Source organism: Crocuta crocuta, unplaced genomic scaffold (genome assembly GCF_008692635.1).
Source record: "Crocuta crocuta isolate KB4526 unplaced genomic scaffold, BGI_CrCroc_1.0 scaffold3, whole genome shotgun sequence".
In the NCBI taxonomy this organism is placed as follows: Eukaryota; Metazoa; Chordata; class Mammalia; order Carnivora; family Hyaenidae; genus Crocuta; species Crocuta crocuta.
The window spans coordinates 16672402-16688743 of NW_027529934.1; the positions used below are offsets into that span (position 1 = coordinate 16672402).

General features: G+C 40.2%; 1 protein-coding gene across 3 annotated transcripts in view; it reads right to left on the reverse strand.

Moving 5' to 3' along the window:
* RABGAP1L (RAB GTPase activating protein 1 like) overlaps positions 1 to 16342 on the reverse strand; it is a 674356-nt gene that overhangs the window by 27658 nt on the left and 630356 nt on the right. For 2 of the 3 annotated variants that reach the window (XM_077763327.1, XM_077763329.1), the window contains one exon: positions 4893 to 4985. In XM_077763327.1, the coding sequence (XP_077619453.1) occupies positions 4893 to 4985 (93 nt within the window). Of the gene's footprint in view, positions 1 to 4398; positions 4702 to 4892; positions 4986 to 16342 lie in introns of those variants that run through there. The other variant, XM_077763328.1, reaches the window with a different exon arrangement.

Below are 16342 nucleotides of genomic sequence, written 5' to 3' on the forward strand. Positions count from 1 at the left end.
TGACTCTTACTATTCATTAAAAGCACATTACTGCATAAACATAAATATTTCCAAAAGCCAATGACAGTCTCTGTGATGAGGAAAACTAAAAAATAAAATCTGTTTATTTTCATTGGTAGGAAAACACTTTTCAAAGATGGATTCACTTAGCTTGACTTCCTGAGGAAGGCAAGGCCCAACACAGTAAGAAAAAGGAAAGGCATTCCACCCCCACTCCAACCCCGGGTAAAGAAGTCTAGCAAAATTTAAACTTCTTTCACTTGACAAGTTAAAAACAAAAGTGAGAACTTGTCTGTTATTTCATTAGCTATTGAGGGATGGCAAATAATACAAGTACAATGAAGCTTTACTCTACATTTTTGTATTGTTTTTGCCAAGTATAATTAAATAGTTTCATTTCACATTATATGCAGGGACAACTGATATACAAAAATCAGTATGTGCAAGACACACTTTTTGTAAACTTAGAGGAATTATTTTCTTCCTGTTTGAGTGACACTTTGATAAGAGAATTACTATTTCTAACCTCACAAAAGAAATGAAACATTCTAAATTTAATTATACTAAACATGGCTGAGATACTCCAATTAGAAATGATGGATAATATTCTGTGTCCCAACTCAAGAGAGTTTGAACATTCGTGATCCTTTCTAGGAATTGCTCATCTCGAACAGGTGATAACATAATCTTTCATTATGCTTTGGGAGACTTGCTTAATTTAATTAAGTAGCTGTGCTTTTTAAGGCTTAACCCACATTTGTGCAGGAAGTTCTTTAATTAAACAAGAAAAGCATCCCATCTTCCAGAGGTAGATTAATTTATTTAAATTAATAAATGTGTGGTTCTTGAAAAGGTGCTGTCAACAGATTACAATATTAGAAAACCAACTTTCCCTAAATGGAAATAATTCATCTCCTTAAAACAGGAAATAGTATTATAATTCCTCAAGTTGGTAACTGCTTACTAGGGGCTTGGCTACTAAATTTTAAAATATACTTAAACAGCTACACCTATTTGTTTGTCTTCTGGGGGCTTGTATGAAAATGAAAACGTAGATGATGCATTTCTATGGACAAAACTTCAGTCTGAATTTCACTTTGTTTGAAATAAATTAATTTACCAACCAAAATACTACCACACCAATTTGGCCAGGTCAAACCTAAGAAGAGCAACGAAAGAGGATTAGAACAAATGCTCTATATTCTTCTTCTAGTAAAGTTTCTCTTCTGTGTCTTGGAATCTAGTCACGAAGGAAAGCAGAGAGAGTACACCAAAGACCGTAGAAGTCATTATACAGCTAAGTTTCGAATGCAAACTGAAGCCAACACCAGGTAGCCCACTGTGTACACATATTTATATGTTTATGTCAGGCTCCATATGTATTTATGTATGAAAATGAATGTTTCACCCACTTTCCCCTATAAATAGGAGTACATGTAGGATTTATAGTCATTAATTAGCTCCAAACCTGACAGGAAGGTCTCCCTCCCACAAGTATGGCTTCTGTGTAGGCACTTCTGGTGTGACTTAGGATTTATGAAAAGAAGATGGTGGGCTGGATGCCAATCCTCTTGAAACATTTTACTTAGGGATTTTTTTTTTTTTGAGACATAATTCACATACTATAAATTCATCTTTTTAAAATGCACAATTCAATGGTTTTAGGATGTTCACAAAGCTGTATGACCATCACCTCTGCCTAATTCCAGAACATTTTTGTGTTTAGGGTTCTAAGATGTAAACTTATACAAACATAATTCATCTCTCTCTTTATGGTTGAGATTTGTGTGTTAGATTCAGGTGTATTGGGTGATATACCTTGAAAATGTAGATATCTGCATATTCCATAAAAATAGACACAATACACGTATTTGGACGCAGCCAGAATGTGACTGCTGAGCGCTACCTCTGCACTGCTGAGTTTTAATCCTATCTCTGGCTTCCATGCAAGAGCCCTTTTTGTCTGCAAGGGAAACAGCATCCAACTGCAAAATCTCTCAGACTCCTTCATAGTATGCATAACATTTCTGGGCCTTTAAAAAAACTGACACATGGGCACCTGGACGGCTCAGCCGGTTGAGCATCTGACTCTGACTCAGGTCATGATCTCACAGTTTGTGGGTTCGGGCCCCACATTGGGCTCTGTGCTGACAGCTCGGAGCCTGAAGCCTGCTTCAGATTCTGTGTCTCCCTCTCTCTCTCTGTTCCTCCCCTGCTTGCACTCTCTCTCTCTCTCTCTCAAAAATAACATTAAAATAAATAAATAAATAAATAAATAAGTAGATAGATAGGTAGGTAGGTAGGTAGACAGACATGATTTTCCTACCTCCCTTGTCACAGAGTGAGCGGGGGGTAGATGTGGCATTTTCAGCAGTATGGATCTTAATGGGTGAGGAGGGGTTGTTAAGTGAACTGGTAGGTAGAAGGTCTAACTTAATGCCATAATGACATCCTTAAGTTATTGTTAAGAATTTACACAACACTAGGTTCCCAGTCCAAGATCTATGAAGTTATAAAGTCCTCAAGGCCAGGGACACAGATCTTACTCTTGACAGGGTTAAAGTTAGAAGATGTTAAATGGTATTTCCTAGAACACTTTCCTACTTTCAGGTAATTATAATTAGTTTCTTAACTGCCTATCGGAAAGAACAAATCTGTTAACAGTTGGAAACTGTATTGTCAACTGTCACCTTGAAAATGTGGTTATAATTTGAGGACTATAACTTTACCAAGTACATCGCCAATATAAATATTTAGACATTATTAAAGGGGTATAGAAATATTAGTTAGATGTATTGACAAGCTATTACAATAATACAAAATAAACAGCTATAGAGGGTATCTGCTATGTGTGAATAGAATAGGCCATAACACTCAAAGTTAAAAGTAGTTATCTGTTTTTAAAACAAAAACAAAAAATTTAATTTCACTTTGGTCCCTCAGTGAAACTCGCACACACCGACAGTCTTAATGTGTGATAAGTACTTTTTAAAACATAGTAAGCCTTGTACTTCTTGTACAATCTATTCTGACACAAAAAGGATTAAAGAAGCAATACCAAGTTCAGCCCCAGACGGATTTTAAAAATATAACTTTAGTCTTTCATTTTCCTCTTTTCTATTTTAAAGCATTCTTTCCAGGTTTTATTTGATGGCAACTAAGAAAATTAGAAGGATACAATCAGTAGGACGGATTCGTTTTGGATCCTTGAGAATATTTTATGATTACTGCTTCAAGCCTTTCTAAAGCAGCATGCTACATGAGCTACATGAAAATTGGTCTTATTGAGGGGGGTTGGTGGTGGTGCTGGTGCTGGTGGAAATTAGCTGCAAATTTTAGTCTGTGAGCACCTTAAGGGTTAAGAGTCATCTACGAAAGCAGTATGGGAGATCTTATTATCACTTCTGTAGCCAGTTTGAGAAACAAGGAGAGAAGCACACTGACGTCAGATTATGGGGTAACAATACTACTTGGGAGAAATGTGAAGAAGATAAGTGGGGGACCGGCAGAACAGACCCACATAAGGGATATTACTCTTGTAATAACTGGGTAATTGGAGGCAGTTGGCTTAGTAGGGCTAATAACAACCATTCATTGAACACCAACTATGTGCTAGTTACTTGACACACAACATCCTTCATCAACAAGTCGTTCAAGGAAATGCCTAAGCCACGTTCTACAGAGGAGGAGGTTCACTAACTAGCCCAAGATGCTGAACAACAGGGTAGGTACTGAAACCCCAAATATGGATTCCAAATCCTATGCTGGACTTTTTTTTTTTGAAAGTCGGGATTTGAACTCAGGTTGGACTACAGACTCCACATACTCCCGCGGCCATGCCCCTCTCCCAACCCCTCCCATGCTATTCAGTTCAGCAACAGGGACAAGGAGTTCTGTGACTATAGCACCACTGTGTTTCTGACCACATAAAGGCGACTAGAGTTACAGAGATAGAAGGCATCCTGCTGTAGGTGATCTAATTAATGATGTGGCCCTAGTACGTTTTTTGGTACTAGGCATTGCTAGTGCTACTTTGGCATTGGTGGTGCTCGGTGTGAAAATACAATATTCTCTAATTCTCATGTTACTGACATGAAGAGGGAAGGACCCATTAACCATCTGTAGGAATCTGAGGAATTAAAACATGATCAAGAGACTAGAATATTTCAGTTGGAAAAAGTTCATTCAAATTCAGTGTTTCCCCAACATGGCATCATGGGACATTGTCACTCATTACCACGCTCATTCCCATCTCTGTGAATGACCCAATTAAAAAAAAATACTACATAACTAAGATATTAAATTGAAATCACTTTGATTCTGAAACTGCATACTATAGTGAAAGGTCACTGTTTCTCATAAATTTGTGGAAATAAATGTTGCAACAAACACCATCACTGTGCTCCATTAACCTTTGTGGGTTTTATTTTTCCTTCCAAATGAGTTTGTATTTTTAACATTCGCTACAGACAGAGTAAGGTCTGAAACATTCTTGTGCCAGTCTTGGAAGAGTTCACCTTCTAAGAGTCTCTGTGGATGTGACCATGCACACCTAAAACAGTACTTTGCCATTTTCCTTTTTTTCTCATTTTTGAAAGTAGTCGAGAGCCCCTTTCTCTCTTTCTTTTTCCCTTTCTCTCAGCTTCTTATGAAGACTCCCAGTATAAATGCAACAGGTGGAGTTACCTACAAATATACAAACTGAAAGAAAAGAAATATTATGGTTGGCTGCTCAACAGTGTCCTGAAATGAAAACATACCTGGACATTTATCATGGTCACAGAGCATCTAAGTCAAGCAGGAAGGAGCAGAGGACACTGAACTTGTCACACTGCTGCTACTTAGGGTGCGGAAGGCACTTCGCGCTGATGGGTGACCCCTGCCTCCCATACCTTGTATCTATCCATTGGATCTTCCTGCTGCAGCTGACTCTCTCGCATTGTCTGATATTCCTTCTCATATTTCTTCAGTTTCTTGGTTGGTACCTACAGGGATTGGAGAAAAAGCATGTGAGACAAGGAGATTCCTTAGGAAAACATTTTCTGATGTGTTTCCCACGTAAGTCTCTGGCATTCTAATGGAGCACACCCAACTCAAAGCAGAGGAGCAAGACGTCTAGATTCTAGAGCAAGAATCTGCAAACTTATTCCGTGAATAAGTTTGCACAAAAAGCTGCCGTAAGTAACACCCAAGTCAGAGTAGCTGTGTTCCAACAACACCTTATTTACAAACGTGGGCTATAGTCTGTCCGTTTCTGTTCTGCAATATTGCTATATCATAACTTTTCTTGTAAATGTATTTAACGGTGCTATAAACTCGAAATACTTTTAAGTAAAATTCATTCACTGCCTTCTACCAGGTTGAAAATGAAGATTTTATAAAAATAAAACATTGAGCAACAAAAATACATTTAAATAGTCAATATGCCATCCCAGCGAGAAAGAAGATTCTCAAGTTTGTCACTGAAAACTTCTGAGAAATAACAGAATCATTGTGCTGAATGAGATAACAGAAACTCACCTAAACAACTCATCTATTTCTTGCTAAAATTTTGTCATCTTTAAAAGACAGTAGTTTACTGGAATCTTTAAATTCTAAAAATAAACAAATAAACATAACATAGTATAAAGGTCATAGAATTTGGCACTAGATGGACCAAGGTCTGAATGCCTACTATTTTTTTTTTTTTTTAATTAACCATGAAACCTCTTGGCAAATAGGCGTTTAACCTCTCTTAGCCTGAATTTCTTCATCTGTTATATGGCAGGCAAACAAATTTTTCCTTCAAAATGTCTGTCAGGAGAATTAAATGCTGTAACACAGGCAAAGTATCTAAAATATTGTGCGGTTCCTGGATATTTTTTAAATTATTTTTTAAAAGTAGTCAATAAAATTAATGTATTATAATCTCTTATGTTCCATATAACAGTAAGTCTACTTTTAGGCTTTCCTTGGACAATCAAAATGATAGAATCCCTTTCAGCATCAAATCTTTATTCAATATTTAAGTCTTAAAAAGTAAGTGACTTGAGATGAAAAAAAAAGTTAACCTAATTTTTATAAAGATAAAAATGTGTTAGTTTGCTAGATTCTTGGGGACTTGAAGGCAAGGATATGTGTTGATGTTCCTCAGTAACCATCATGATACCCACCTAAGTCACTGTCATGATAACTGTGTCACGATACCTACTTAAGACATTGGCCAATACGACGCTTTCTCAACAGTGTTTCTTGTCGAGTTCAAAATATGGTATTTAGAAAACATGTAATGAGTGTGTGAGAATCTGGCCCGAGAATTTGTTAAATACAAAGCAAAGACGCCCCGTGGCATGTCCTATCTTATCCCAATTCTTCTGTCCCATCCAGGAGCACTCTGAAATACTGGAATTACCTGTTGCTTACCACAACTGGGAAGTTGTGCAAACTCTGTCCAAACTTGGGACAGTGGATTATCCTTCAAAACCGCATGATGACAACATGCACCTGGCCGATGGGAGAGTGCTTCCCCAGTCAAGCAAGAAGGAAGGACATTTTTCAGGGTGTCACTGAATTGCAAAAGTACTGCTGAATAGCGCTGTGAGAAACTGATTTTGTCTTACTCCGTCTCCAGAGACCTTTGACAGTCCACTGTGACCAACCAGCGTGCCAAAGACGGGGAAGCATTGCCTGCTGGTTGTGTGGCCTCAGGATCATCAGATAAACCAGGAAACAGACATGGTCATGTGCCAACAAAACAGCAGCGGCCAACATTATTTTGTTCTTGACTCGAATAGGAAGGCTCCATTTCCTCTAGTCTTCTTTCCTCTGTTATCTATTCATCATACACTCCGAAACCCAAAACCAGCCTCTTAAAACGAAGTGGTGAGGGGCGCCTGGGTGGCTTAGTCGGTTAAGCATCCGACTTTCGCTTAGGTCATGATCTCGCGGTTCGTGGGTTCGAGCCCCGCATCGGGCTCTGTGCTGACTGCCAGCTCAGAGCCTGGAGCCTGTTTCAGTCTGTGACTCCCTCTCTCTCTGACCCTCCCCTGCTCATGCTGTCTCTCTCTCTCTCTCTCTCCTAGAAATAAATAAAACATTAAAAAAAATTTAAAAAAAAATAAATAAATAAAACGAAGTGGTGACTCTCCTGCACCGTAGCCCTGGAGCCCAGGCAAAGGGGAAGAAGGTCCCAGAGCTGCAGGGAGGGACAAGTGTCTCCGGCATCCCCGGAGCAGGCTCAATGGGAGAAGTGAGTTCAGTAAGGAAGCTGCTTCCTCCTGCAGCCATTTACCCACAAGCTCACAAGTATTTCAGGACTTCTGTAACTGAACAGCAGTCTTATGTGGAAGTATTTTCTACAGGGCTCTAAGATGGGTCCATTTACCAACGAATGGATTACACACTGCAAGCGTGTGTCTAAGAGACTTTCTTCTAAAACCATCTTTCTTAAATTCAAAGTACTACAGATTTTTTTTTAATTCATGTAAAAAAGTATCCTTTTAAAAGTCAATCCCACTACTTATGTTAAGGGGTTCATTTCAATGTGAAATTTTTTAAAAAACGCATTAAACGCCCTTGATAAGCTCATCCTGGCCCATCTGGCTGCAAGTCTAGGGGCTGTTTGGTTTCATCTTGTTCAGGGAAACAGAGCGGGTTCCCAGAACAAGATGTTGCTAGGAAACCCTCCAAGCTTATTTATCTTGTGCTGTGGGGTGATACTGCGCGTCCACCTGTGATTGGCAAAAAATGAAAGGGGGAAGGGGGGAGGAGGAAGGTGAGCTGATGTGAGAATGTTATTTATGAGATAATCAAAGAACATAGACTGTCACCGTTTTTGTAACACTGCATTTCAGGACAAAACTGATTTTATTTTAGAGAATGTAATATTGAGCTTGAAGTTTTTCTTAGCAGAGAAAGGACTAAATACCTCTTTAGTATGTAGCTTTAAGTAAAAGAACAGAAAGTCATCAAGAAGTGAAACAACTTATTATCTCAAGAGTAGTATAGGTATTTCTCTCAAGTTAAATATTTTTAATGAAAGTGTGCACATGAAGACTCATCAATTCTTTTTTGAAATATATATTTTTAAGTTTATTTATTTTGAGAGAAACTGAAAGTGCAAGTGAGGGAAGGAGACAGAGAGAATCCTCAGTAGGCTGTGCACTGTCAGCACAGAGTCCGATGCAGGAGTCCCACCCACAAACTGAGAGATCATGACCTGGGCCAAAGTCAAACGCCTAACTGACTGAGCCACCCAGGCACTTGGAATCACCAATCCTTCTAAATGTCTACCTAATTTGGGAGACTTCTTCCACCAACTGCCCATCCTCTAGCTAATACTCCCTATTTGACTAAATTCAGAAAATGTCCTCAAAGAATCCACAACTGTTTAATAAATGCAACAGATAACGAGCATGCACCTGTTCAAAATGGTGTTTATTAAAAACAAACAGCCCCCGAACAGGATAACTCTGGCAAGATGATCTCTGACAAGTATGAACGCGATCACTGAAATGATCACCCAAGGTGTGACATTTTGCACTTGACAACTAAATTCGGGGAAGAAGCATTTAAAAGAGAATGTGTGTTTTAATCTTTTGAATAGTTTATGGTATTTAGATATATTTCATGGTATATCTGACATTTAAATTTATAACACAGCCATTTACATAGAATTAGAAATTTGGAGCCTGAAGGAACTTTGGAGATTGGCTGGCTGGCAGTCCCCACCTTCAGGAAGAGCAAAAGTGAACCCATGTGGCTGAGAAGGCTGGACCAGGCCAGCTGGTTGGGGCAGAGCAATATGGAATCTTCTGAGTGGATCTACTGTCTCTCTGGCCTGTAGTCTCTTCTGGTCCTAGGCTGTCAGGGGAAGTGTATTTCCCAAACGTTAGTCATCTGAATGGCATTTTCATTATTTTTGCCACATCCAAGCACATTTTCTACTATGTTTTCCTTAAATCAGCTAATTTCCTGACACAAATTTATTTAACAGAAAAGTATGTGGGAAGTACGAGTCAATACAAACAATTATGATAGACAAAAAGTGGCCTCCCAAAGAAGTCTGCATCCTCGGCAAAGGAAACAATCCATAAAACTGACAGGCAACTGACGGAATGGGAAAAGATAGTTGCAAATGACATATCAGATAAAAGGCTAGTATCCAAAATCTATAAGGAACTCACCAAACTCCACACCCGAAAAACAAACAATCCAGTGAAGAAATGGCAGAAGATATGAACAGACACTTCTCCAAAGAGGACATCCAGATGGCCAACAGACACATGAAATGTTGTTCAGCATCCCTCCTCATCAGGGAAATACAAATCAAAACCACACTGGGATCCCACCTCACTCTGGTCAGAGTGGCTAAAATGAGCCAATCAGAGGACTCTGGATGCTGGCAAGCAAGTGAAGAAACGGGGACCCTCCTACACTGTTGGTGGGAACGTAAACTGGTGCAGCCCCTCNACCACTTATAGGAGGATTAGGAGAAACATAATGGAGGACCATGGGGGAGAAGAAGGGGAGAAATAGTGGGGGAGAGGGAGGGAAGCAAAGCATGAGAGACCCTTGAATGCTGAGAACAAACTGAAGACTGATGGGGGTGAGGGGGAGGGGAAGGGGAAGGGGATGAGGGCACTTGCGGGGATGAGCACTGGGTGTTATATGGAAACCAACTTGACAATAAACTTTAAAAAAAGAAGTCTGCATCCTGACTCCCAGAACCTACGAATATGCTACCTTACATGGCAAAATGGATTTTGTAGATGTGATTGAGGCCAAGGATGGACCCAATGAAATCATACAAAGTCGTTAAGAGGAGAATTTTTCCAGACTTTAGTCAGAGATGTGACTATTGCAGAAAAGCCCAAGAAATTCAATGTTGCTGGCTTTGAAGATGGGGGAAGAGGTCCCTGAGTAAAGGAATATGGGCCTCTAGAAGCCTAGTCTAGAAGCTGNATTAAAAGAGGAGAATTTTTCCAGACTTTAGTCAGAGATGTGACTATTGCAGAAAAGCCCAAGAAATTCAATGTTGCTGGCTTTGAAGATGGGGGAAGAGGTCCCTGAGTAAAGGAATATGGGCCTCTAGAAGCCTAGTCTAGAAGCTGGAAAAGGCATTCAGAAAGGAATGCAACCCCTTTGACACCTTGATGTTAGCCTAGTGAGACCCATGTTAGACTTCTAACCTACCGAACAGCAAAATCATAAATTTATGCTCTTTAAACCTCTAAATTAGGTAACAATAGGAAACTAATACAATGTTTAGAAATCATAACCACTATCAACTGAGTTGCCAGAGGTTTACAAACAAAACACAGTTGAAAGTCTTTATTTACACTTTTGCTGAAAGCGAGATAAAAACCTCTCTGCCTCCTTCATTTTAAAACCAACTGCAAATTATATCAACATAAAATAAACCATATGCTGTTAGCCCTTGCATTACAAATATCAGAATAGCAGTAAGCAAAAGATAAAGACAACTCCACCTCAGAACCATGTGTAGATTCATTCAGTCCCTTCCTGCCTTCTGCCTCTCACCATGGATAGCAACTAGTTGTGCTATTTCTTAAACCTTCGTTTTCGCTAAGGATCTATACAACGCCTTGCTGATATTTTCTATTACATTTTATCATATTCCATTTTTAAAATGTCTGTTTTTAGACCTTCTAAAATGATTTCATGAACATCAGTTTGAAGGACATGCACTAAATCAAGGGGGCTTTTTCATCTATTCCCCTGACGATCGCACTAAATCACCGGGGAGGCTTTATTAACTCCTGTCCTGGTCACCAACCCAGTCACCTGCCATTTACTGATGCAAATGGGTCCTATTCGGCTGTTATCAGGAAATATATAGAAAAGAATTTTATGAACTTAACGGAAAGGGGGTGGTAAGGGAGTGGTGGGGGAGTGCTCCATGGTGACCTTCGATAACTGGGAAGAACAAAGTACAATAGTTACTAATTTGCTTTATTCTTTCTCTCAATGTTTGTCATGCCAGCCCCAGCTGGAGATGTAGGAGAGGAAGACTAAAGAAGAGTATGTTCAACTTTCTTTTCCCATGCTCTCCCTCTTCTTTTCATCTAAAGCATATGTATTCTTTAAGTGGTTTTTTATTTATTTTGACAGAGAAAGAAAATGTGTGGCGGAGGAATACAGAAAGAGGCAGAGAGAGGATCCCAGTCAGGCTCTGCACTGTCAGTCCAACTCAGGGCTCAATCTCATAAACAGTGAAATCATGACCTGAGCTGAAATCAAGAGCCAGACACTTAACTAAATGTGTGGCGGAGGAATACAGAAAGAGGCAGAGAGAGGATCCCAGTCAGGCTCTGCACTGTCAGTCCAACTCAGGGCTCAATCTCATAAACAGTGAAATCATGACCTGAGCTGAAATCAAGAGCCAGACACTTAACTGAGCCACCCAGTTGCCCCCTAAAGCATATATTTCTTATTTTTATATATGACTCTAACAGAATTAAAATATGTACATATATATATAATTTTTCTTGTATGTCAATTTGTGTGTGTGTGTGTGTGTGTGTGTGTGTGTGTGTGTGTGTGTGAATGAGTGGGGGGAGGGACAGAAAGAGAGGGAAAGAGACAGAATCCCAAGAAGGCTCTGCACCGGCAGTGGCGAAGTCGATGCGGGGCTCGAACTCACAAACCATGAGATCATGACCTGAGCTGAAATTAAGAGTGGGTCACTTAACCAACTGAGCCACACAGGCACCCCAATTTTTTTTAATGTTTATTTTTGAGAGAGAGAGAATGAGAGTGAGCAAGTGGGGGAGGGGCAGAGAGAGAGGGAGATAGAGAATCCCAAGGAGTAGAGCCTGACACGGGGCCCAAACCCACAAACCATTAGATCATGACTTGAGCCATAAATGGGACACTCAACTGACTGAGCCATGCAGGTGCCCCAACAGTAGTTATTTTTAATAAAACATACTTCTTCTCTTACACACATGATTTGATTGGATCTCCTGATTATCAAATGTGTTCTTTATATGTTAAGGAGTTTAGGAGCCTGAAAACAGCGCAGATCTTTTTTTTTTTTTTTTAATGTTTTATTTATTTCTAGGAGAGAGAGAGACAGCGTGAGCAGGGGAGGGTCAGAGAGAGAGGGAGTCACAGACTGAAACAGGCTCCAGGTTCTGAGCTGGCAGTCAGCACAGAGCCCGACGTGGGGCTCGAACCCACGAACCGCGAGATCATGACCTAAGTGAGAGTCGGACGCTTAACCGACTAAGCCACCCAGGCGCCCCAAAACAGCGCAGATCTTAAATTGAATTTTAACTAATGGAATAACAGAACTCTTAGGTAACAAATTTGAAGCACACCCATTATATTAACGGAAGGGAAACTTAGGGAAACTTACACGCAGAGAAGAGGAAAGAGGCACAACACAGCAGAATATATGTGTGGAGAATTTTCAACCTGCTCTACCGTCTGCAGGGTACATGGCACGGTTTCTGGCACGGGCTGATCTTCTGGAATCGTGTATTGGTTTTGTGAAAACTTGATTCTGAATTTAACTCGAGAAAAGAATCTAGGAGCTACAAGTGTTTCTCGAGGTAGGAGCACTATTGTCATTTTGGGTGGAATGATTTTGGGTTGTATTAGATTCCACTTCCCATTTCTGAGCCCTGAGTGTCCTTGGCCCATTTAGGATGTCACCTATTAAATGCTAGTGGTGCCCTCCAGTCATTGTTACAATAATTATGCCATATACAGTCTTCCAAACAGGGAAGGGACGGCACTGGGTAATGGGAGGCACGAAGGGCAGATGCTCGAGTAGGAGTGGGTTTGGTGCTGGAAGGCTCTGAGCTGTGCTTCAGTGAAGCCAAGGGGAGGCCTGGCCTGGCATTCGAGATTTTCAGCGCTGCATTCGTACATTCTGATGTCCGCTTCCTTCTGCTCTGTTTTTGATCAGCAGTAATTGGCACTAAGAGAAACACGGAGTGCCTGCGTGTCAAAGAATTCCCTAACAGTTTTAAAGCTATAATTTAGAAAATTATATATTTAAGCCTCTCAACAACTCTGCGAGGTTATTATTTAGATTTTACAAATAAGGAAACTGAAGGGAGGTAACTTTCCCAAGATCGTACAGCTGGTAAATAGAGAGCTGGAGCAGGGATCTAGGCCACCATCCACCTCCAGATTCTGTCCTCCTTGACCACTTTGCTCAGTAGAGCAGTAGCAGTAGCTTGGGACCAGTGAAGGCAAAGCTCCCCAAGAAGCTGACGGTCTTGATGTAGAGCCAAGTATGTGTCTAATTATCATATAGTTTTGCAAGTGCAATAAAAGGCATAGAAGTACACATGTTCATAAAAGATACAAGGGTGATCAAGAAGAAATGTTTTGAGGGGAAGGGGACAGCACACCCCAGTGGGGAGGGCTTGCGTTATGACTGGTTTATGTAAGCTTTCCTGACCAATTAAAAAATAGCACTTCCCTGTGCTAAATTTTAACAATGGGCTAGGCACTTGTCAGGTCTATTATTCAAAGCTTGATGAATCTGCTTCTCTATTTCAAAGATAGGAGTTACAAAAATATTAATGGAGGCAAATGTTGGCACAGTAAATCACTATTTTTTTAAAAAAGGCTGCTAAGATCTCTTTAATATTTTCCTAGTGGTCAGGAGTCTGAATGCCTAAGATATTAATAAACCAAAGGTACTAGAAATTATGTATCACTCTTGCTCACTTCAGATAATTTCTTAGAATGAATATAAATGACCCCATTTAATATACTAATCATTCGAGAGACAGCAAAATAGGTAACTACGGTAGCATATATCTTGGTGACCTGGGGTCTAGGGGGCTGAGAATTTCCAATTCAGAGTTAGTTCTGCAAGGACCTGTCAAAGTCTGGAGAGAAAGTGGACCAGTGGCAACCAGAATTCTAGTCAGTTTGCAGTAGCCTAAATTCCTAGGAAGAAGAAGATGGGAAGGAGTCAAGAGAAGAGGGGCCATGTCCTATTAGGCTTCACCTCATCGTCTTCACAGCATTCTGCAAATGAAGCTACTTTGACTCTTGATGAGCTTTTAACCACTAGCAACAGAGTCAATGATATTTTTACCCCATGGGATTAGGGGGAGAAAAATCTTCAGAGAACATAAGAGCCTAAAATGATAACTAGTTGTATTCTTTGCTTTTTTAAAGATTTATTTATTTTTGAGAGGGAGACTGAAACCAGGAAAGAGGCCAAGAGAGAGAGGTGAGCAGAAGATCGAAAGCAGGCTCTGAACTGTCAGGACAGAGCCAGACTGGGGGCTCGAACTCACAAACCATGAGATCATGACCTGAGTTGAAGTCCGATGCTCAACTAACTGAGCCACCCAGGTGCCCCAATTTTATTATTCTTTTTTTGAGGTACAGTTAACATATAACATTATACTAGTTTCACATGTATGCTATGAGGATTCAGGATTTGTATATACTGCAAAATGATCACAGCAAGTCTAGTTTAACATCTATCTGCAAACACAGTTACAAGAATAATTTTTACGTAATGAGAACTTGTAAGATCTACTCTCTTAGCAGCTTTCAAATGTGCATTACAGTGTTATTAACTATAGTCCCCATGCTGTACATTACCTCCCTAGAACTTATTTATTTTATAGCTGGAAGTGTGTACCTTGTGAACCCCTTTACCCATTTCACCCCCCGCCTGTGGCAAGCTGTATTCTAGGAAGGAATATAATGGTTTCAGGGTGTGGAGACAAGGAAAAGTACTTATCTCTTGTAATTCTAACATAGCTCCCAAGGCTTACAGACATCAAATTACTGGCATTCTTTTCCTGAGTGCCACACTTGCTTTCATCCTATCTGACAAGTTCAGCTTTCCAATTACTCAAGTCTAATGGTGCACACACCTGTGACAGGTTCTTGGCCTCATTAATGGATAATTGTATGATGTGAGTCAGTTTCCAGCATTCATGGCTCACTCCTGAATGTAGTATGCTCATCAAAGTATCTATGAAAGCTTCTGAAATATGCATTTCTACTTTCTTTACTACATTCTAATACAAGCTGTCTATTCCCAATGTTGTAGTAATTAAGAAACCGTGGCATTTTATAGAAAATGCTTGTCTCTTCTTTTTCTTTTTCAAGTTTATTTATTTTGAGAGAGAAAGAGCGAGAGAGAGAGCATAAGCACAAGTGGGAGAGGGGCAGAGAGAGAGGGAGAATCATAAGCAGGCTCTGCACCACCAGCGCAGAGCTGGACTCAGGGTTCTATGTCACAAACTGCGCGATCATGACCTGAGCCGAGAACAAGACTCAGACAATTGACCAAATGAACCACCCAGGTGCCCCTTCTCTGTTCATTTTTAATTCCTTGTCTCCAGTCCTATGAATCTAATCTTGTATAATATTTTTATGGAACTCCTTGGTTCCACGGAAAGCTCCAGCCTGCCAATCAATAGATAATATCCGGAGGTAGAGGAATTTCTTTATGATCTTTATATGTTGACAACTCCTGTTGTATGATTTCTGGCCCAGGACTTTTACTGAGCTCAACCTACATATCCAACTGCTAACTTCACATCATCTTTTAGATACTTCACAGAAGAGATATTTAAACTGGGTTTCATCAGCCACTCTCTCCCCCCAACCAGTTCTCCCAGTTGTTCATCTTCCATCCAGACGCTCGAGCCAGAGACCCAGCAGTGACCCCTCCTCCCACTGAGGACCACAAAATCACTCGCTAGATTCTACAGAGCAGGCCTCCAAATGTCTCCCAGCTTGTCTTCTTCTCTCGAACCTCAAGGACACTGCCATGTTCAAGCCATGACGCCCTCTCATCACCGCAGTAAACGTCCACAGCGGTCTCTCTGGATTCCGCCTTGCTCTGCTCCAAACCTTTTTTTCCACGGGGCAGCCAACCGGTTTTTTTTTTTCCCAGAATGCAAATCTGTTGCCATTCCTCTGTCTAAATTTTTCAAATGCTTCCTGTTGCATTTAGGATAAAGAGAAGAATACTTGACATAGCTCTGCTGGCCCTAGTGGGTCCGGTCTCTATCTGCTTTCCCCCCTCACTCTCTATGACTGTATTTTGCAAAAGTGGGACTCACCCATTCCAGGGAGTACATGAAAGAACCTAAGTAGATCCAAAAGGCTGTTAGAATTTCTAGTTCTGTTTTCTAACCTCTTTATTTTTTTAATTTTTCAAACTCATCTTTTAAAAATGTCTGTTTCTGTGCCTATTTTATGAAAGTGCACATTAATCTATTAAAAAAATGAATAGACATATATTGGAAGTATGTGCTTAAATTACTTTTACTGACAGGGATGTATAATCAAGAGTTGAGGGGTCACCAGTCTCTATTCCAGCCATACTGGACTTCTTTTACGT